Source organism: Doryrhamphus excisus, chromosome 18 (assembly GCF_030265055.1).
Source record: "Doryrhamphus excisus isolate RoL2022-K1 chromosome 18, RoL_Dexc_1.0, whole genome shotgun sequence".
Classification (NCBI taxonomy): Eukaryota; Metazoa; Chordata; class Actinopteri; order Syngnathiformes; family Syngnathidae; genus Doryrhamphus; species Doryrhamphus excisus.
The window spans coordinates 4,133,742-4,155,065 of NC_080483.1; the positions used below are offsets into that span (position 1 = coordinate 4,133,742).

Genomic DNA, 21,324 nt, shown 5'->3' on the forward strand with positions numbered 1-21,324 from the left:
ATGTTTTTTGTGCTGTAGTATTCTTATTGGTGTGTCAGGCTCACGTTACTTGTGTTGCAGTGGTACACTTTGAATGATGTCAAGTCAGGGCGGGTTCACTTGATCCTGGAGTGGGTTCCTACTGTGTCACACGCCATCCAACTTGACAAGGTTTGCATCTGTATCATCCTGAGAGGCGGTTCTGATATTTTGGGTTGCTTATTTGAATTTAAAACTGTCATATATTGAATCAAAAGTTGATGAAAAGGTGTGGTCTTCATGCCCTGTGCAGGTACTGCAGCTTCAGTCTCTCCAGGCTTTCAAAAACAAAGTGGTCCTCTCTGCTGCTTTGCTCTTTGTTTATGTGGATAGAGCGCATTCGTTACCTGTAAGTCTCCTTGGCATAACAATCCCAAGTGGAAAAAATGGAAAAGGTCCTCATAAGTGATGACATTTTTCCAGCTGAAGAAGAGTGGGAAGGAACCCAAAGCAGGAGCTGATCTTCTTCTTGGAGATATGAGCTACAAAACCAAAGTGAGACTCTTAAAGAGTGATGCACCGTACACCATGAAATGTTCCGTTTATTTGTTATTGTTTATTCCACTATTTCTCTCCAGCTGTGTGACCGCACGACCAGTCCCCAGTGGGGGGAATCTTTTTACTTCCTGGTGCGTGACCCAAAACAGCAGATGCTTGTGCTCAAGGTAAGGCAATACGACATTATTATAACAACACTGCTCATAGTGATATTACAATGTTCATTTTTGTCATGTTTTCTTGCAGTTTTCCAGTGGCTGGGACCAGTCGATGGGTTCACTGGTGGTCTCGGTCAAGGAGCTGCTGGCTGCACCACAGCTGATCCTGGATCAGTGGTTCCACCTGGATGGAGCAGCGGCTGATAGTAAGGTCCTCCTAAGGCTTGAGCTCAAGGTGGGCATGAAAACACGACTCCAACCGATATGTACTTCACGGACTATATGTTGCTGATTGCACATTGCTTACAGACAGAACTTAAACAGTCTCCAAGGCAGGGGTGTGTTAGAAAGTATTGCGTAGCAAAAAGCATCCGGTACGATGCATATCATTCAGTTTGTGTTGTCTAACTGTGTCACAAGTTCAACTCAACGAATTATTATGGCCACAAAGTATCACCAAAAAAGCAACCAACGACCACTTTAACTTAAGGCAGCACATGTTCAATTAGGACCAGCCAAACTATGAAAATAATTGTGACTTATGGTCGTGAAAATATGGTACATATAACATGATAGTATATACTAGATGTGTGAATCTCAGCACTGAGGACGATTCGATACACTGCCAGTGTAACACCGCAGAGAATGATGGGCCAACTCATGTCCCGTGCAACATATTTATTGTGTTGCAAAGCCTGCAAACAAGGGAACATGGGTTAGTCATGGGCACACCATGTGTGTCTGCACACGTCTCATCATGTACTGACTAAACTTTTTCTTCGTCTTACAAATTGTCCAACAAACAAAAGACAATATACTAGTTTACTTTATGAGCACACCTCAATAAACTCAAAATACACTTTTGCAATGTTCTCGACCACTGTTTCTTATCATTGTTATATTCTCTTTTCCATTACTCCCATGAAATGTATTTATACAGAACTGAAATTATAGTCACCCCTAATGAAATGACCATGAGGTATTTCACACTTTCATTGACTACAAGAAATTACATATTGTAGCTTTAACTCCACACAGAAATGTGGGACACACAAGCTCTCATCCCAGTCCCATAATGGAATTAGCACTAGCATAGCACATGGGCTCTTAAGCTTATACTTAGCTTAGTATTCACCAGGGCCATATTCAACAGCACCATATCACAGCACATCCTCGCTACGCAGAACACATGCTCCGGCCGTACCTGTATTCACATGACCCACGCATCGTCCAACACTACACATACAATTATAATTTACTGCTAATATGAATGCATTAGGAGGTAGGCTAATACAGTAGTAGCAGAAAGTGTAAAACAACTTCTACCCATTTAAAATTGTTTCACACTTGAGAGACACACTTATTGCAGGGACGGAGAGGCGGCGGTAGACTTGTCCGTGTTGTGGGGTCCCCTTTTTAAGGGGGTCTGCATGTTTGTCCTGCTGCCGTTGTATGGCTTCTTAACGCGGCATTCTTTGCAAATGGCGGACGTTTTGTTGAGCTTTCCGCCATTCTTTGAGAATATGTAGTGTTTCCAAACATACCATTTAAATGTTGCGGGGGGGTTAAATATAGAAACTTCCTCGCTGCTGCTTGCGTGCGAACGTCCATGCTGCGCACATGTGCATCAATGTATCGATTAATATTGATTATTTTCCACAGCCTTATTATATATGTTTAATGTAATGGATTTACTACGGTAATGCTACATCCTTCCACTTGGCAATATCATCCATCGACATGGCCTCAATTTCCACAGCTACGCCGATGATATTCAATTCTACATTTCTACCATCTCCATCAACTCCAACATCTACTCCACCCTCACCAACTGCTTACCTGATATCAAAACTTGGATGGAACAAAATTTTCTCAAACTTAATAGTGACAAAACAGATATTATCATCATCGGTCCCAAAAACATCACAACACCCACCCATAACTTCTATCTTCAATTTGACCGCGCCACCCTCACTCCATCACTTACATTCTCTGCCGCTGAATCCCTGATCTATGCATTCATCACAACCAGAATAAACTACTGCAACAGTATTCTCTACGGTACACCTTCCAAAACCCTCAACAAACTACAATATATTCAGAACTCCGCTGCCTGCCTCCTCACCTCCACCCGCTCCCGTGAACACATTACCCCTGTCCTCCAAAACCTCCACTGGCTTCCCGTTCCCCAACGCATTCACTTCAAAATTCTTCTCATCACCTACAAAGCCCTCCACGATCTAACCCCCCCATATCTCACAGACCTGCTCCATCCACACAATCCCCCGCGTCCCCTTCGCTCCTCAGACTCCAACCTCCTGGCACTCCCCTGTAAGACCAAGCTCCGAACCTGGGGAGACAGAGCCTTCTCCATCGCTGCCCCCACCCTCTGGAACTCTTTGCCCCATTCACTCCGTGCTTGCCCTGACCTTCCCACCTTCAAAAAACAACTAAAAACCCACCTCTTTAAATCTGTTTTTAAAGTCTAACTTTTTATATCTGACTGCTGTGCCCCGCCTCGCTTTTACTCATGTTTTAACTGTGTATTAACCAATCAATGTTGTATTTTGGTGTGTCTTCTATTCTGTTTACTTGCTTTATTCAAGTCCATTCTTCTGTAAAGTGTATTTAAGTATTTTGAAAAGCGCTATACAAATACAATGTATTATTATAATTATTATTAATGGAATTATTTTTAACAGATCCTGGAGTCCAGAATGGCGGAGATGATCAGTAGCGGGACGCTGCCTTGTGTAGCTCCCGGAAGTGGATCTGGGAACGGGCAGGTGAAGTTGTCGCTTTCCTATGACTCGCAAGACAACAAGCTGATCATCACCATCCATGCCTGCAGGTGGGCACATACTTGGGGCTCACACACCCGCACCCTCCAATGAGATCTAGTACCCGAGCCATGTTAGCAAATGATGCCAGGAAGACATGAATGGTGTTATATGACTACAAAGTCACATTCACACCACCCAAACTACCTTGGCAATCTACCGGGAGCTTGGCGTAATGGGCACCCTGCTCTAAATACTTTGACTTCAGTTTTGTAAAATGACTGCCGAGTTTTCATTTTTACTGTTGTCTGTTCTTTTTATTATATTTTTAGGATGTGCCGTGGGCCACAGGTCGCAAATGGGCCCCGGGCCACACTTTAGACACCTTGCCATAGAGACATAGACATAAGCACAGTCAGTCCATGGTGGGAGATGGTTAAAATAAGAAACCAACAGTCTGACACCGTGCTCGTTGGAGAAGGTGTAATGGTACAGCTGCTGCCTTTTAAGGCATAGGGTGCTGGTTTGACTCCAAACCCAGACCTTTTTTACATTTTACTTCTGTTAATTCGTATTCTTGGAGGCACCCCTCCTATGATAGTCATTTCTGGCCCTAAGTTGACCAGGGGCGGTCCCACACACGGTGGACCATTTTTGTTTACATAATATATGCAAGCCATATATTATTAATCATACTGTGACACTAAACACCATTTGGGGGTTTATTTGTCCCTTGCGGACCGCATCAATCTATTTGAGGATATCGACAAGGTGAAAATGTAAAGCTCGATGTAAAGAGTGAGGATACTTGAATGAAAAGACAACAGGCTCCACAGAAAGCCTCATTTCTAGCATACAATAATGAACAGGGTGACTGGAATGTTGGCTAAATGCTGTCTGTGTGCATACAGAGGTTTGTTGTGCGACAGCAAGGACGCGGTGGACAGCTATGTCTCCTTGTCGCTGCTGCCGGACAAAAGCAAAGCCACCAAGAGGAAGACGACTGTCAAGAAACGAGATCTCAACCCTGAATTTAAGGAAAGGTATCAGAATCAATCAGGTTATTTATCTTAGATTTCACCAACATATTAACGTAGTTGTAAAAGACAACACATACCATATCATCTTTGGTGACCTTCCAATAGGTTTGACTACCAGCTGCCTGTGGAGGATGTCAAGTTGAAGCAGCTCAGTGTCTCAGTGAAGAATAACTCTGCCTCATTCAGAAGCCGTGACCTCATTGGACAGGTGATATGTCCTTGTATGATGACTTGGAGTGTGACATCCTTGCTTTTACTTCAATATAATCTTCTTGCAGGCGCTGATTGACTTGGCAGAGGTCGATCTTATGTCTGGAGTCACGGAGTGGTGAGCACAGCAGATTTTCAATCAATCAATCAATCAATCAACAGACATCAGAGGTCTCCTACTGTGCAAAACTGACTTTTTACCATCATAGCAAAATGTGTCTCTTGAGCGGGGGTCTCAAACATAGTGGGTGAGGATGGGCCGCATCAAGTACTCCACAAAAAATACAATACATAATAATAAAATATATAACATACTGTAGTGGCGCTGGGAACGGTTACTGGCTTCCCAGCATGACTTGTTTTGTAAAAAGTTACTAAAGTTATGTGTTTAGAGTTAAGCTCAAGTGCCTCTGACCTCCTCATGGAGAATTCACGATTGCCACGGTATATATACAAAATATTTGGAATACCCAGGGGGCCTGGGCCATGTCTCTATATTAGTCCTTTTTATGGGTGCATTTATGGGTTATTATTCAGTTTTTCACCATGCTCAAGGGGGTTGGATAGGCCTCTACTGTATTCTTAAAGCACCATAGCGCCTTTTTCCATCATAAAATATGTCATTCAAATGGAATGTTTCTTTCTTTGTTGTAGGTTCATTCTGAGAGGTGAGGCGGAGTAGTGAAGATAAAGGTGGCATGGCGCCATTGCTGCAGCTCACACAAAATGCCTTCTGCTTTCCACTTCCATATAATCGGACATCGCTGCCACACACACACAACCAGCACACCTTGTTGTGACGTACGCTGTAAAACTCCATATATTAACATAAGAAAAATATATAAATATACACAAAGCGTGTCATGAAAAGATACTCGGTACTTACTGGAGGAGCGTTTGATATGTGGTAATAGAACAGGCAAAAGTGGTCTTGAAATTGTGTTGTGTCACATCTGAATGCCGCTTCAGTGTTAATTCTTCTTCTATGATACAGCACCTTGCTTGCTTGTGTTTGATGTGGCTTTTTCATGTCTATTTTTGTGCTTTGTATCAGTTTAATGCTTTAATGTTTGTTTTGTGTATATTTGCAAGTACTATTGTACACCAGTAGAGTGTTGAAAGATGGGATATTAAAAATATTGCATATCTAATTTATTGTGGACCTCACAGTTAGGAGACCAGGGTTCAATTCTACCCTCACCTCGCCATCTCTGTGTGGAGTTTGCATGTTCTCCCCGTGCATGCGTGGGTTTTCGCCAGGTACTCCGGTTTCCTCCCACATTCCAAAAACATGCTAGGTTAATTGGCCACTCCAAATTGTCCATAGGTATGAATGTGAGTGTGAATGGTTGTTTGTCTATATGTGACCTGTGATTGGCTGGCCACCAGTCCAGGTTGTACCCCGCCTCTCGCCCTAAGACAGCTGGGATAGGCTCCAGCACCCCCGCGACCCTTGTGAGGAAAAAGCGGTAGAAAATGTATGAATGAATGAATAATTTATTGTGTTGCTTTTTGGGCTTGGACATCTCTGTGTGGACTTTGCATGTATTAGGAGCAAACTCAGCAAAACTGACACTCCCTGGCTTCACCTCATAGGACACTGGACATTTGCCAACCTCCAGTCACAAATCATCACGTACCTTAACAATATAATTAGCTGTAGGTGTCGACCAACAACGAAAGATTGTTGTCTGTCCGCCTTTTAGTGTTCTTTTCATGTTTCCACAGTTCTGCTGTCCCCACCCATGTCAAACATACAGCAAATATTGAACATTAGGGCGAGAAAGCGGGTTGGGTAATACCAAGTATTCAGCGGGGGAGGGGAGTTACATTACCGGATGATTAAACATGCTACTGTTTTGCTGGCAAATGATAAAGAAAATCAACAAGATATTAATGCAATATTAATGCACACGGCTCACGGTCAAGTAGTATACATGCACATGAGGCAAACATCGAACATTGACTAAAGACACAGGTTACTCACCTTGCTTAGGTGTAGCCATTTTTGCCTCAGTCGCGACGCTACTTAAATTATAAGTATTAATTATCTCATAATTATGACTTTAGCACTTTCAATCATTTTGACTTTGTAACACGTAATCATGATTTTTTTAAATTTCACAATTTCTACTTTTTATGTCATAATTTCGACTCTTTAACTGATAATTATGACTTACCATTGGGATTTTTTTTCAATGGCAGAAGTAGGCAAGAAAGACAGGTATGTGTCATAAAAATGTTTTCGATTTATAACACTGGTTGTTTTAAATAAACAAGACGGTGGCAAGACTGTTGTAGTGTCGTGTTGTAGTGAAGTGTTGTAACTTTGTGGTGTTTTAGAAAAAAAAAAACAATCATGAGAAATGTCTTCAATGTTTAGTCTGTGGTATAGCCCCCATTTTCCCGGTTTGGGTTCTGGCACTTAGAAAGAAGGCAGAAAACACGGTCTTTTCTGTACAATTTTCAATTTATTTATAACAATTTCTGTTATCGAGTTTGTAAAGTACTCCAGCAAAAATGAAACATTATTCTCTTTCCAGGAGAAAGTCTGAGCCTCCATGCATTGTGTACTATAAAAGCTATGTGTCATTATTTATTCCAAAGAAAAAGAAAGAAATCAACAACAATTAAGAACGAGTGATGATGATCTTTAGCAAAAACTGCTGCTTGGGGAAACACAGTTGATTGTAGATATCTCTCCATACAAAGACATATACAACCCAGTATAATACGGCTTGCTGACACGAAAGCAATGTCATAAAAACAAAAACAGTGGCTGTCCTTAACAATAACTGACAATCAGTGTTACATGCACTAAGATATGGCTGACATGTTTCTGACAGAAGCAGCATTTGGGGACAGAGGCTGAGCAGAATAAGGACAAGAGTGGTAGCGATAGCAGCAGCAGTTCCACGGGGGTGGGGGTGGGGGGTTTGGACGAAGCTCAAGAAACACAAATACCAAAACGACCTTTCTGCACTTGAAAGACAAGAGGCGGTACAAAACGCTCACTCTGATCCACTAAGGCAAGGTTTGCCAAAGTCATGACCCAAAATGGGGGCCGGGTGAGGGTAAGATCTTATTTCATTGCACTATTACGTTCATATACTGTATGTCATCTTCTGTGTTGTCATTTATTTAATGTGAATTTTACAGTAAGACATCCATTTCCTAGGCGCTGGAACCTCACCCAACTGACTTTTTGTTTTGAGAGGTGGGGGACACCCTGGATTGCTCACCAGCCAATCACATGATACATATATGACACTTCTCCGCACCAGCTGAGTAAAATTTGATCCGAATTTAAAGTTGAGGCACACACACCATTAAAAAAGTGTAAAAGGTTAAGTTCCTCAAAACTAGTGGCAAATAAAACATAACATTCATGATGATTGGACACCACTTGATTTTTAGTTATCAATACATATTCACTTCAGGTTTTATTCATGTGGAGTCATTTGGTGATCATTTGGTGACATAACTATAGCCTAGCTATAGCAAAACATTTGTTCAAGGAGCTTCCGACCTTAATGAACACGCATGATGGCACTGGACACCAAAGGTAAAAAAGGTACTCTAATAATCGAACAATTCCAGCCATGAAATTTAGCCTCACATTTAGATTTGCAGCTGGTGTTGGAAGCAAAACAGAATCCCGCGAACGTGAAAGGTATCTAATGTATTCACTGACACATCATAAAAATCAAGTAAAAATATAACTGTACAATGTTAAGCTCATGAAAAATGGTGTCAACAAAATGTGATATGTCAGTGGTAGCAGTAGTGATGGTGTGTCGACATAAAAGCGCTTCCTGTGCTAATTAATGCATGCAATGGTGCCGGACACAAGATAAAGGTACCTTAATAACGTAACCATGACAACCATGGAATTTCCATTTCACCTACCACTATTTCTAAATATACATAGACTAGAAGATCACTGCAGGTGTGGAGAATGTGTCATATACTTATGTAACATGCATGTTTTGGCTGCTGAGTTAATGGCAGTAAATGGAAAAGTGTGAGCAACCCTGCAGTAAAGGGAGGAAAGTTACTCATGACTGACATGAATAAGAAAAGGTCCATCCTCACCTTCAACTGGAGGAAGGAAGACCCTCGAAGTCACATGACACTCACTTGCCCTCCTAACTGGCGGTGCCTTTTTTGGTCCTCCTATTGTTTACCAGCCGGTTGCTTCATCACAACATCACCCGAGCCAGGAGCAAAGTCCTCCCTCTCCAAGACACACCACACACACAAAAGCCGTGAAAAAAACATCTCTGTATAAAATACTATTCAATTGGAATTCTGTGCAAGGAAGACAACACAATCATTTCCCACTCCGAGTGCCTTGTCGCGTTTGGTTCACTTAAAAGGAACTCTGGTGCATTTGCTCTGCCAGTGAAAACGCCCAGCATCCCAACCCAGTCAGCTCTGGTGCGGTTGGCTTCTCGGACCGAAGACACGGAACGGTGTTAAAACCACAACAGAACGTTGGAAGTAGTCTCTCTCTTGTGTGTGACAATGGTACCCTTCAAAAGTATATATTAGAGGCTCTCTGCGAATACAAAAAAGGCTTGGTATTAATATGTGAGTTAGGTCATGGGAAGCTGTCCAATAAAGTCCTTTCTGTTCTTTACTCCACAGCCTTTGGGCCCAGGACAAAATAAGCCAACCTAAGAGTACACAATCTTGTCGAGAAGTGAAACGAAAACAATTTTCACAACTTTGAGTTTTGCCTTTCTTGCTCAAAGTGCACACAAACAACAAACAGTTGGCACTGGTGAAATGGAACGACTTCTCTCTTTCTCTTTATACAATTCATACAAAAATAACAAGAAAAATACATTTGCTCCGATGACTTCTAATTGTCTCCTTTCCGTTTCATTTTGCACAGAGGTAGTGGCTATTTAGGTAAAGGGGAAGGGACACGCGGAAATTAAAAATTTCTTATAGAAAATGTTGTTGTTTTTTTGACCGGAGGAAACTCAAAAGAAACAAAATATAATACTGCAATCACATACAAAAGTAGTCCTTCATTTTTGTACATTTTATACAGTGTTCACACGCTTTTTTGTGTCGTTTCTCTCTCTCGATTTTTTTGTTTGTGTTTTCTCTAAAAGGCCAGAACAGGGTGATTGGAATGGCATGACGGGCGGTGGCCTACGCCAGAGGGTCCACGAGAGGCTCTTCCTCTGCGCGGCACAGAAGCTCCTTCTTCTCGTCCGTGCTGGCCAGAGAGTTGCGGCTGTTGTGAGCGCCCATGTACAGCGTGGCGTACACCGGATTGGTGAAGTTGGTAGGCTGTGAGGAAGTATAAAAGATCAGGCGGTGGGGTAGGAGTGTAACGGTACGTCAAGTCGTAATATGATACAGAGACATAAGTAGCACTACTAGTGGATGATAATAAACAACTATGTTAAATGTAAGCAACTAAGCAATGAGCAACTGTTTACAAAAAGGTGCAGCAAGGCATGCTGGGCAGTGTTGTAGTCAGTATTCAGTCCCCTTGCTTCCTTTCCTTTCCTTGAGCACACTAAATGTTTGCACTGAACCAAGATTATGTTGCATCGCCACACCCCGTTGTTAACATGACATCTCTACCTTGTCCGGATCCAGGGTGAAGTCCGCGTCTAACAACTCCCCGGCATCGTCATCAGGCTCGCCCTCGTAAATCTTGTAGGCGGGGTTTCCGATTTCAACATTCATGGCCCCATTGGTCATCCTTTGGTGCTGGAAACCCTTGGCTCTGCATGACACATAAAGATCCAGCTTTCAGATTCTTAACAAGCACATGGAATGAAGACAGAGGCAGCTGAGGGAACGCAAAAGACACACAAGCACAGACACAAACCTAGCGTTGGATTCATAACTCAACACACAAAATGAACCATGACAATGCTTGGACACATTGCGAGCGACTCCATGGATTTAGGAGAGAGCTGGAAGAGCTCTCACACAATACACACTACAGCGCCGTGGCAGTAGGGATGAGCATCACATGTCCTGAATGTAGTGATGATCTTCTAACAGCAATATATGACAATCAATCATCTCCCTTTTCAGAGCAGAGACGCTCAGAGAAGGGAAAATGTCATTCCTAGCTAGATCGGCCTGTCCCGTGACAGATGTCACGGTCCCAGTCCACCACCACCCGGTCGTCTGTTTTGGAGTTATGGACATGTTTTGCATGCCCATCCCTACCATGCGGTACAAAAAGACAAAGCATGATCGACAAACAGATCTATTTATTGCAGATCTGTCCTGCAGCTCCTAAAGAGGCAAGAGACGCTTATCACGGCAAACAAACACTACACATCAAGTAAGACCCATGGGAAAAGGGTAGAGGGAAGCAGAGAGCCCCCTCCGCAACTGTTACCGCAATCGTTTGGAGCCGGTTTTACTGGGCCGGCTAGACCTGAGGAGCAGAGGAGATGCCATTACAGTGCTGGTGCAAGGAAGGAAGGAAGGGAGGAAGGAAGGAATGAAGGAAGTGGAAAAAAGAACAAGAGAAACGGCACTTTTAAATATGTTGACCCTTGACTCACCCTCTCATCCTCCTCCTGTACCAGATCAGGGCTCCCGCAGCCAGCAGAACCAGCAGAAGCAAAAGGAGCACAGGGATCACGATGGAGGCGGTGCCTGCACACACACACACACACACACACACACACACACACACACACACACACAATATACACAATACATGAACGTACACATAAGTAGGTTTGAGTCACTGATGTAATGAAGTGCTTCTACTTACGTCCACCTGAACTGGTGGCACCTTCAGGCTCAGTGACTGACTCACAACGATGCCCCGCCCATCCATCAGAGCATCTACACACACACACACACACACACACACACATCCATAAGTCATAACATAGCAACCGTTTTTATGATAATAAAGCGGCATTAAGGATGAAGATGGTGTTGGGTTTTATTTTTTTTTGATTTGCCTTATTTTGTCTTGTTTTTAATTGCAAAAACCAAAACCAGCTGCTGTCGAACACTATGACATCAGCAAACTCAGCTGACGTGCTTTTTCCACACATACACAAAGTCATGTTCACAGACAGTCAGGAATTAGGGGCTCCGATCGATTGGCCACAGATCGGTATCAGCCGATATCAGTGGAAAAAGGATGGGATCGACATCGGCCTGTGACTTTGGAATGAAAGCATGATCCCTGGGCAGTCAACCCATCCAACCCAATCCATCTAGTTTCATTTCTGTAGTACTGTCCCTTAATATTACAATGAAAGGGTTGCTTTTGTGTGCTACTGTAATCAGGGATGCAGTACTGTTTGCTCACCTGCACTCAGGAAGGTGGGTATGTGGATTAATGGAACACTGGCCGTTTGCACAGTACTCATTTGTATCGCATGTGTAGCAGCTGGGCTGGATTCTTCCATTTGTGCATCTATTGAGGGCAGAAAAATGTGAGCAAAGTGTGTCCTCTTCTTCCTTCACACACCCGAAGTTGAGCAGAAAACACAAAAAAAACTCCACATTTTAGGACACAAGACTGTGTGTGTGTGAACGAGCTGTTACCGGCAGGTGAATTCCCCAGTCGAGGTAAACCTGTCCTTGGGGATACACTCTCCGTCGCGACAATAGTGACACTTGTCGATCTGGCATGTGCTGCCGGTGTACTGGGGCAGACAGCGGCACAGTTTGGAGCCGCTGGCGGTCTGCAGACACGTGCCTCTGTTCAGGCAGTGGCCTTCACAGCTTCCTATGCCCCCCAGACAGACACATGATGGATCTTATTATCGGTATTTTAAGATATGAGACGGTCAACAACACTCACGATACTGGCACTGGTCGCCCAGGAAGTCGTGAGGGCAGTTGCAGGTTGGCTGATTTCCTGCACTGACAGTACAGTTGCCTCCATTCATGCAGTAATTCCTACATGTGTGCAGGTTACAGTTCGGTCCCGTAAACCCTGGCAGACATCGGCAGGTAGGCGACCCTGTTGACATTCGGAGGGATAAATGATGAAGAAATGATGATGAAAGAAAACAACATTCTGTCATACATTTGCAGTTTGCTTAAATGCCACATGAAGATGCTCTATTTTAATCATGGGACTCTCCAAATTCTGTGCTACTGTGCCCCCTAGAGGCTGTAAGCAGTAGAAATGCTATTTACAGTAACCATTATACCTGTAGGAGAAGGTGTGCATGTTCCTCCGTTCTTGCAGTAGTCTCTGCACTGGTCAACCTCACATCGATCTCCTCCATAGTTGGGCTGGCAGCGACATTTGGCCTGCTTGTGAGCGTTGAGGAAGCAGCTTCCGCCGTTCAGACACTGGACCAGGCAGGGGCCACCGGGGGGCGCTGCAGGCATGTACATTGTGGTAAGTTTTGAATTTGTGCATCGTGTGTATGCTCACTTACAGATTGGCGAGAGCGTGGGAGCGGGCTGCCTCACGCATGTGCCGTTGTCCAACGTGTGAGCGTTGGGACACATGCACACGGGTCCACTGGGGCTCAGCAGGCACAGCCATTCGCATTTCTTTGGATCGCATGGGTTGGTCACTAGACAGACACAGAGCATCCAATAAAACACGCTTTTTGTTTACTGAGGAGGTTTTTCAGTGAAACTCACTCTCGGGTTGCTTGTTGCGGTGGAACAAAACCAAATCAGTGGCATGGTTCATTCTTGTGGTCAAGTTCTCTACGTGGCCTTTTCCAAATTTGTTTACACGGAAGACATGGTTGTTGATGTAGGTGATGCCGTAGATGTAGTCTTCAAATATGTCGATGCTGAAGGGTTGCTGCAGCTCTGCAAAAAACAATAGCATGCAATTCAAACCACTTTCGACAAAACATTGTACAATATGGCGTCTAACGTCAGCGGAATGGTTGACTTGAGGTGCAAAACTGTAAAACTGTAATTATTCTCTATAACATATATTTTGTGTTTATATTCTTCTATGTCTGGAACAGATTCCAGTAATCCCGTACCATTTCACACATTCACCCTGCTACAGTTTTTACTTAAACGTATTTTTAAACCAATCGCTCGCTCCCAGAAACACAAGAAACTCTCCCAATGCTAACGAGTGAGTCTTATGTCTACTATATTGGGTAATAGGAGTGTAAAGGTGACAGCATGGATGTTATTCCATGTCTAGAGGGCTCTAGTAACTTGAGCGTGACTCAACTGTTTTTGATGCTGTGTACGGCCACAACAGCATCACTGCCATTCAGCCTCACGCTGCCAATCAAGGAGAGTTTGGCATCAGCCCAGTACAGGCGCTGGTTGAAGTAGTCCACTGCAAGACCTGTCAAACGGAGGGCAAGGATGAAAACAAATATGTTGAAATAAATTGGACCCAGAAGTGTATGCGTGTTTTACCAGTTGGCCACTGAATGTTTTCTTCCACCAGCGTCTCTCTCATGGTTCCGTCCATGGCGGCGGTCTCAATCTTTGGGTGGTTCCCCCAGTCGGCCCAGTACATTTTTCTAATGAACAGTTAAATTTAATTGGCATTACTCACTTATATGACTCAGCTCAAAATGTTTGTTCCCTGCTCACCCTCTCGGGGGGTTGACCACGATGGCGTGAGGCTCATCAATCATGCCAGAAATGAGAGTTTTGCGGTGTCCTCCACTGAGCTGAGCCACCTCGATGACATCTCGACCCGAGTCAGTCCAGTACAGGTTCCCCGCCACCCAGTCCACGGCGATACCCCGTGGCATAGTCAGATCAGGGATCTACATGAAAGCCCATTTCAGAACGGAACTTCTAATATCAGCCAGGTTTTTTATTTACAAACCTCCACGTTGGTGACCCGCGATTCGCTCTGACGTCGGTTCCGGTTGTTGTTAGGTGACGGCGATGAGGAAGAAGGCAACTCGTAGGAAGATATGCGCCCTGTGTGCCAGTTGGTCCAGTAAATGCGATTTGTCTTGATGTGCACATCCATGGCATCGATGCGCACGTTGGCATCGCCCTGGAAGACCTGCTCATAGCGCCAATTTGGCATGGAGGGGTCCAGCCCACGGATCTCATTGTCATCAGCGATGTAGAGAACTTGTCTCTGAGCTGGGAAGGAACCGGAGAAATGTTATTCGCTTAGAAAAATGCCACTAATCAATAACACGCCACATTAGTGATCACATCATATATATATTTAGACACACACAACCAGAAATGTCAACCCAAAATAAAGTCTCCCCTCCTTGACTTTGACTCCTTGACTCCCTTTGTGGTGCATGAAATGCATGCCTATTTTTTGTGCCGCTGCTTTGGAGAAAATTGTAAGGCAAAATTTCTCCAACGCACATTGTGGGAATACTGGTCTTTCTTCAATTTCTTCAATTTTCCCTTGCTGTTGGTGTAGTGAGCAGGTGTCCCAATACTTTTGCATCCTACGTGTGCGTGCATACTCACTGTCAGCCTTGCAAGTGTCGTTGATTCGAGTGAAGTGCTTGTGGCAGCTGCACTTGTATGAACCCTTGGTGTTGTTGCAGATGTGCGAACACACTCCAAACGCTCCACACTCGTTCTTATCTGCAGGAGTCACACAAAAAGGCAGTCAATAGGTGCCGCGAGAGCCCGGCTTACGAGGGGGGCCGCACCTTCACATCTGTTACGGCCGTAGGACTTGAAGCCCGGTTTGCAGGAGCAGAAGGAGCTCGTCCCATTGACCACGCAGTGAGCCTCGTCGCCGTCGCCGCACACCGTCCTGTTGCTGCGGCAATCATTCAGCGCCGTGTCTGCAAGCCAGGGGATGCTTGTCACAATAAGAACCCAGCCAACTCACCAAGGTCACCGTCACGCCATCTGCTGCGTCTCACCTTTCTTATTGCAGTTGATTTCATCAGAGCCGTAATCCTCACAGTCATTGAAGAAGTTGCACCGCAGCACAGAGCTGATGCAGCGGCCGCTGGAGCACTGGAACTCATCTTTTTGGCACACGGGTGTGGACGGAAGCACCGCTGCAGAAGTCATATATTGATTTATGTTATTAGGATTATATATGCTACAACTGTATGGCTGTAATTCTGTTTACTATCACAGTTCATGTCTTCATTGTTACTATTGCCACTGGTTAGTTGGAATGTTTCCTTTCAGTGATATCATCTCCATTGTGACCCATAGCCATCATTGACATTTAACTGATGCAGTCCTGTTTGTCACTGTTGTTGTCATGGGAATTGTTGTTACTGCTGTTTTTGTCTCTCTCTCTCTACTGTCTTCCCCCACCCCAGTTTCTCTTCTTCTTTTCTGTGTTTCTTCTTGCTCCGGTCCGGCCACTCCAAATTTGCATAACAAAAACATCAAATAACGGCAAATAAAATTCCATAGTACAGGGAAGTTGTAGCTTACACCTTTCCTGACAGAGCAACTTTGTTTAGCATGTAAGGGCATTTAGATCAACAATACTATCTGCCCCAATGGCTGGACCGGACACAAAAAAAAAAATTAAAAAACAAAAAAAAAAAGGATTATACATGCTTCTTCCATTGAAGAAATCAATGAATCTGTAAAACAGGATCTGTGAAAGGCATATTACAGGTTTTAGATTGGGGGTGTCAGGTTTCTTCCACCGGGGGCCACATACTGAAAAAAATCAAAGAATGCGGGGCTACTTTTATTTTTTTAAAGAAACCCATATGCTGAGACGGTTCTTTTCATATTTGGGTTATCACTTTTTTATCTATAATTTTTTAAATATAACAATAAACAGGTTGCAACAAAACAGACAAAGCTACAAAAAATATTTGGATGAAGTAATAATTCCAACATTAAAACTCACGGCAGTTGACTTCATCGCTGTTGTCCCCGCAGTTGTTGACGCCGTCGCAACGTTTCGATATCGGCAGACACACGCGATCATTATGACAGCGGAACTGTCGGGTGGGTGGACACTGGAATTTAACTACCAGGGAAAAGGAGAGAAGCTGAGAAAGGGAAATAGCTGAAACAGGAACGCTGTCAGTGGTGAGCGAGTCTTACCACATTCCTCTGGCTTCTCATCGGAATTGTCCCCGCAGTCGTCCTCGCCATCGCACTTCCAGCTCAGAGGTTTACACAGAGTGTTGTTGCACTGGAACTCATCCAGGGGGCAGTGCCTACCCACTGGAATACCACCAGGGTTACAGCATGACCTTGCTCTGTGATGCGTTCAGAAGCGGGGAAAAAAAGTGTTTCTCACCACCACTGTCACATTTCTCCTCATCGCTTCCATCCATGCAATCGGGGTCAGCATCACAGCGCCAGCGGATGGGGATGCAGTGGCCATTTTTACACTGAAACTGATCGCTGTCACACTTCACGTCACAGCCGTTCTGGACAAAAGCAAAAACAGTTCTCGATGTTTTGTTGAATTAGGTATCTGTGTCTGCTGATGGGTCAAGAAATGTGACAAGTTCTTTCACGATAATGAGAGGTATGCCAAATGGATACAAACCGAACAGCCCCTGTGAGGGAGAGAGACGTTGAAGGACTGACTCACATGCCTACACAGCCAAGGCGATAACATGTGGATAACGTGTTTTGGAGAAAAGAGGCCTCCGCCCTCAAGCAGATAACCCCAGCAATAACAAAACCTATATTCTAACAGGGTGTCAAATAAGAAGTTGTGAGTGATACCTCATCTGAGCCGTCTGCACAGTCATGATCGCCGTCACACTTCCAGCGCCCGGCAATGCAGCGGCCATTTGTGCAGGCAAACTCGCTCTCAGAACACTGGCGAGGCACTGAGAGAAGACAGTTATCACTTTAGGAGGATGAGAGATGAGTGATGATGAGTGTCCAAGAGGAGAAAAGGAAAAGAGGAGCAGGAAAAAGAAGAGAAAGCACTGCAAAGACAAAAAGTAAAGGCTGCTCCTGTGGCGGGACAGGCGGATATCAACAAAAGAGGTCAATAAAGTTGCACAGGAATGACTCATTGGGCAGCAGAGGTGGGGATGGACGAGCATACGGCACACGATGGTACAAAGTGGAGGGATTGGGGGGGATCTGAAGGGATGGAAAACGGACAGTACAAGCTGGGAACATAGCGGAAGATTCTGGAGGTGAGACTATGAAAACACCTACCTCTGGCTCACGGCGACAGGCCAGTGTGAAATACAAAATAGACATGAGATGATATGAGGTGTGCAAATGACCAGAGAAGTGATTCAGACGGAATCACAACCATGAATGTTGCTTGAGTCCATTTAACGACAAAATACAGTGAAATGTGACACATTCTCCAAACCCGCTAACTAAAAAATTGGCAATGTGCACTCAAAATGTATGAATATTATATCACAGTACTGTGCTTAATGGGAACCTACCACACTTGTCTTCATCAGAGTTGTCCCCACAGTCATTGTCGTAGTCGCACTGCCAGCGTCCGGGCACGCAGCGGTTGTTCTTACAGCGGAACTGATACGGCTCACACGTCCGTTCGTCTGAGCGGCAAAGTGATGTCATGAGCACAGGCGTCTGTTTCTGGCGTCTATCTTCATTCGTAGCATCTGACTGCTTACCACACTCCTCTTTGGGCTCATCTGAAGCATCGCCACAGTCGTCCTCACCGTCGCACTTCCAGCGTGCCGGGATGCAGCGGCCCGAGTCCTTACAGCGGAACTCGTCCACACCACACGTCATTTGGGCTGCACCACAAAGGATTTAGAAGGGGAAGGTATGGAACTTTCATGCCTTGCTCATTAGTCATGTATTAATGTAACGTAAAATGCACTTCTTGGCAAAACTATTCAACCGCCATTGTTTCCTTATGTGTTCTTTCATGTTGTTGTGTTGTGTTTAGGGAAGTTTCAATCGATCGGCCACCGTTCAGTATCCGACAATTTCCATGAAAAATTTCCATGTGACCAACATTTGCCGATCACCTCTGGCCCGGACTATTGCAGCTTCACAGTGCGCAGGCGTGCCAAACCCAAAAATCATGTTTGTGAGAGATGTATCACACCTTGCGAGCATATGCATCTGGGTGAACATGCTCATAAGAAAAAGTGGCGGGTCTTACTGCAGTTGGCGGGCTCATCAGAGCCGTCCACACAGTCGTTGTCCCTGTCGCACACCCACACCCTCGGGATGCAGCGCTTGGTGACGGCACACTGGAACTGGTTGGGGGCGCATGTCACCTCGGCTATAACAGGATGGACAGATAGGTCATGAGTCCAGCTGACTGACAGACAGCAAACACAACGCAACTAAAACAGAATGCCCCTAAAGTAAACTGAAAGTGTGAACACGACTTACGGCAATCCTTCTCATCCTCTCCCTCTCCGCAGTTGTCCTGTCCATTGCAACGGAAGATGCCAGGGATGCACCGACTGGGATGGGTGCATTTAAACTGACTGGGCAGGCACACATGGATGTCTGGAAGGTGGGTGGCAAAGGTTTTAGTACTGCTAACAATATTTGAAACGACTCCTCAGCACGTGCATGTACCGCAATTGGCCTCGTCCGAATTGTCTTGGCAGTCATTGTCTCCGTCACAGATGTAGGCAGGATTTGTACAAATTCCTGTTCCGCACTGGAATTGACCTGGTCTGCACTTAAATTCAGCTACAGAAAGAAAAACAAGACGTATTTATGATTATGATATGCCTACATACATACAGTATATAGCGTGTTACCACTACTGGCTCATAGCGGTGGTTGGATGCGACGCATCACTTACGGCAGTTGGCGGGCTCATCTGAGCGATCCCCACAGTCGTCTTCCGTGTCACACTTCCACCAAAATGGAATACACTTGTCATTTTTGCAAACAAACTGAAGCGAGAGACAGCGAGAAAGGATGGTTTATGTTTTGGACATGAGGTGTTTTCACTGGGAATGCCATTGAAGGCCATTGAAGGTTGCACACCTGACTGGCAGTGCAGTTGGACAAGCACTGTTTGCCATCAGCTGCCAGATAAAAATTAGTGGGGCAGGCGCATTTGTAGCCCCCTCCGGGTGAAAGCAGGCACAGGTTGCTGCAACCACCATTGTTGGTCTGGCACGGGTGATCGGCCACTGCAGAAAAAGGACGTTCAATGTCATCCAGTACAGGCAGGGTGTGAAGGATCCACAAGGATCCAGCAGGTGATTTGATCATACCCTCTGGTTGGCGATATGAGTGGTAGATATGGACGTCCATCGGTCTGTGTAAGGTGCTAATCAGCATGGTCTTGTTGATTCCCAGAGTCTTATGAGCTCTGTTGATGGACTTGGTCTCCCAGTCCGTCCAGTAGATGTACTCCTCAAACAGAGTCATTGCAAAGATGTGCGGGATATCCTGGGCCAGGACTGCGTTCAGGGTGGAGGAATCATAAAAGTTAGTAGCCAGAAAAATCACACTCGTTTATTTTGTGTGTGTGTGTGTGTGTTTACCTGTGTGTCTGTTGGTTCCGTCCAGGCTGGCGAAGGCGATGTAGTCCTCTCGGGCGTCGGCCCAGTAGATGCGATCGTTGATAAAGTCCAGAGTCAGGCCGTTGGGCCAGGTGATCTTATCCTCCACAATGACACTCCTGTTGGTGCCATCCATCCCAATCCTCCCAATGTGAGGGGTGTCCCCCCAGTCCGACCAGTACAAGTAGCTGACAAACAAACAAACAAAGTTACTGCCTGATGACAAAGACCAAACCAAATGACAGAAAGGATAAACTAACAAATTCATCGTGAAAAAACACATAAATACATGAAAACGAAAAATATAAAGTGCTTCCAGGCGTCTGCCTTTAATCCAGTGGTTCTCAATTATTTTATGTCATTCTGTCACACTGTTATTTTCACACACTCCCCATACTATTGAGAAACTGATAATATCTATTTATTTCTCTGTACTGTCGAGACTGAGCTCAAAACTGAAAGCGGGAAAATGCAATAAAATGGAGCAGTGAAGCAGACAAGCGTATTCAAGAGTCAAATTGGATATATTTGTACATGTTGGCAGGTCTGAAGTAACATTGAAAGTACTCCTTAACAGTTCACCATGCTACCCCCAGGGGGCCTCTCTATTTGAGACGCACTGCTTTATACAGTTTTGAATTTCACCATTTGTATTAAGGGCTGCACGGCGCCAGCACTCCCAGATAAGCGGTAGAAAATGAATGAATGAATGTTTGTATTAAATAGATTGTATTGTATTTAATTGGATTCTTATTTTGGAATTTACTAAGACCAAACTGTCTTGCTTTGTTGTTTTGTTTAATCGCTCATGATGGTTTTATTTGCATATTGCATATTTGTGAAATGCATCCAGTGGCATCGCAGTAAAAGAATCACAATGTGTTCACAACATTATTTTGAGGAAGAACTGCTGCCTATATTGGTATCCATAATATTGAACTGTCTTTCCACAGAGTCAAACCCATTTCTCACCCTCTGTTTTGATAAATATTCTTACCCATATCGCACATCCACAGCGACAGCCCGAGGTTCTCTCAAGCCATTGTTGACCAGAACTGTGCGGTATGCCCCATTCAGCTTCGACACCTCAATAGTGTCCCGCCCCTTATCGCACCAGTACAGGTTTCCTCCCACCCAGTCCACTGCCAGTCCATCTGGGTTGCTGAGTGATGTGCGGTGGAGGACCTGTCAATCAAATAGTACTTCCTCTAAAGTAGTGTACTCCAAAATGTTGACTGGTCGTGTGAATGGT

General features: G+C 44.6%; 2 protein-coding genes and 1 long non-coding RNA gene across 5 annotated transcripts in view; 1 reads left to right on the forward strand and 2 right to left on the reverse strand.

The window, feature by feature from the left end:
• esyt1b (extended synaptotagmin-like protein 1b) overlaps nucleotides 1–5,855 on the forward strand; it is a 31,620-nt gene extending 25,765 nt beyond the window's left edge. The window contains exons 43-52 of one of the 2 annotated variants that reach the window (XM_058055733.1): nucleotides 61–150; nucleotides 272–367; nucleotides 442–513; nucleotides 597–683; nucleotides 763–909; nucleotides 3,377–3,525; nucleotides 4,366–4,497; nucleotides 4,600–4,702; nucleotides 4,773–4,822; nucleotides 5,359–5,855. In XM_058055733.1, coding sequence (XP_057911716.1) covers nucleotides 61–150; nucleotides 272–367; nucleotides 442–513; nucleotides 597–683; nucleotides 763–909; nucleotides 3,377–3,525; nucleotides 4,366–4,497; nucleotides 4,600–4,702; nucleotides 4,773–4,822; nucleotides 5,359–5,386 — 954 coding nt within the window. In that variant the 3' untranslated portion in view covers nucleotides 5,387–5,855. Of the gene's footprint in view, nucleotides 1–60; nucleotides 151–271; nucleotides 368–441; nucleotides 514–596; nucleotides 684–762; nucleotides 910–3,376; nucleotides 3,526–4,365; nucleotides 4,498–4,599; nucleotides 4,823–5,358 lie in introns of both variants that reach the window. The other variant, XM_058055732.1, reaches the window with a different exon arrangement.
• On the reverse strand, nucleotides 5–6,932 carry LOC131106553 (uncharacterized). Its single transcript, XR_009120092.1, has 3 exons — nucleotides 5,591–6,932; nucleotides 4,572–4,806; nucleotides 5–4,481 (listed from the first exon to the last, which is right to left on the reverse strand). It is a non-coding gene; the product is annotated as an uncharacterized LOC131106553 (long non-coding RNA).
• Nucleotides 6,933–7,594: 662 nt separating this feature from the next.
• The window catches only part of LOC131106550 (low-density lipoprotein receptor-related protein 1-like), a 111,773-nt gene continuing 98,043 nt past the window's right edge, over nucleotides 7,595–21,324 (reverse strand). The window contains exons 59-90 of one of the 2 annotated variants that reach the window (XM_058055730.1): nucleotides 21,070–21,257; nucleotides 20,055–20,260; nucleotides 19,782–19,970; nucleotides 19,549–19,697; nucleotides 19,361–19,454; nucleotides 19,129–19,245; nucleotides 18,937–19,056; nucleotides 18,701–18,823; nucleotides 18,201–18,326; nucleotides 18,006–18,122; nucleotides 17,317–17,423; nucleotides 16,880–17,012; nucleotides 16,681–16,803; nucleotides 16,481–16,603; nucleotides 15,519–15,659; nucleotides 15,300–15,437; nucleotides 15,112–15,231; nucleotides 14,495–14,763; nucleotides 14,254–14,432; nucleotides 14,074–14,180; nucleotides 13,880–13,999; nucleotides 13,321–13,497; nucleotides 13,110–13,250; nucleotides 12,876–13,049; nucleotides 12,521–12,682; nucleotides 12,262–12,445; nucleotides 12,023–12,130; nucleotides 11,471–11,544; nucleotides 11,256–11,349; nucleotides 11,087–11,125; nucleotides 10,312–10,456; nucleotides 7,595–10,011 (exon numbers count right to left, since the gene is read on the reverse strand). In XM_058055730.1, coding sequence (XP_057911713.1) covers nucleotides 9,871–10,011; nucleotides 10,312–10,456; nucleotides 11,087–11,125; nucleotides 11,256–11,349; nucleotides 11,471–11,544; nucleotides 12,023–12,130; nucleotides 12,262–12,445; nucleotides 12,521–12,682; nucleotides 12,876–13,049; nucleotides 13,110–13,250; nucleotides 13,321–13,497; nucleotides 13,880–13,999; nucleotides 14,074–14,180; nucleotides 14,254–14,432; nucleotides 14,495–14,763; nucleotides 15,112–15,231; nucleotides 15,300–15,437; nucleotides 15,519–15,659; nucleotides 16,481–16,603; nucleotides 16,681–16,803; nucleotides 16,880–17,012; nucleotides 17,317–17,423; nucleotides 18,006–18,122; nucleotides 18,201–18,326; nucleotides 18,701–18,823; nucleotides 18,937–19,056; nucleotides 19,129–19,245; nucleotides 19,361–19,454; nucleotides 19,549–19,697; nucleotides 19,782–19,970; nucleotides 20,055–20,260; nucleotides 21,070–21,257 — 4,428 coding nt within the window. In that variant the 3' untranslated portion in view covers nucleotides 7,595–9,870. The remainder of the gene's footprint in view (nucleotides 10,012–10,311; nucleotides 10,457–11,086; nucleotides 11,126–11,255; nucleotides 11,350–11,470; nucleotides 11,545–12,022; nucleotides 12,131–12,261; nucleotides 12,446–12,520; nucleotides 12,683–12,875; nucleotides 13,050–13,109; nucleotides 13,251–13,320; nucleotides 13,498–13,879; nucleotides 14,000–14,073; nucleotides 14,181–14,253; nucleotides 14,433–14,494; nucleotides 14,764–15,111; nucleotides 15,232–15,299; nucleotides 15,438–15,518; nucleotides 15,660–16,480; nucleotides 16,604–16,680; nucleotides 16,804–16,879; nucleotides 17,013–17,316; nucleotides 17,424–18,005; nucleotides 18,123–18,200; nucleotides 18,327–18,700; nucleotides 18,824–18,936; nucleotides 19,057–19,128; nucleotides 19,246–19,360; nucleotides 19,455–19,548; nucleotides 19,698–19,781; nucleotides 19,971–20,054; nucleotides 20,261–21,069; nucleotides 21,258–21,324) is intronic. The other variant, XM_058055731.1, reaches the window with a different exon arrangement.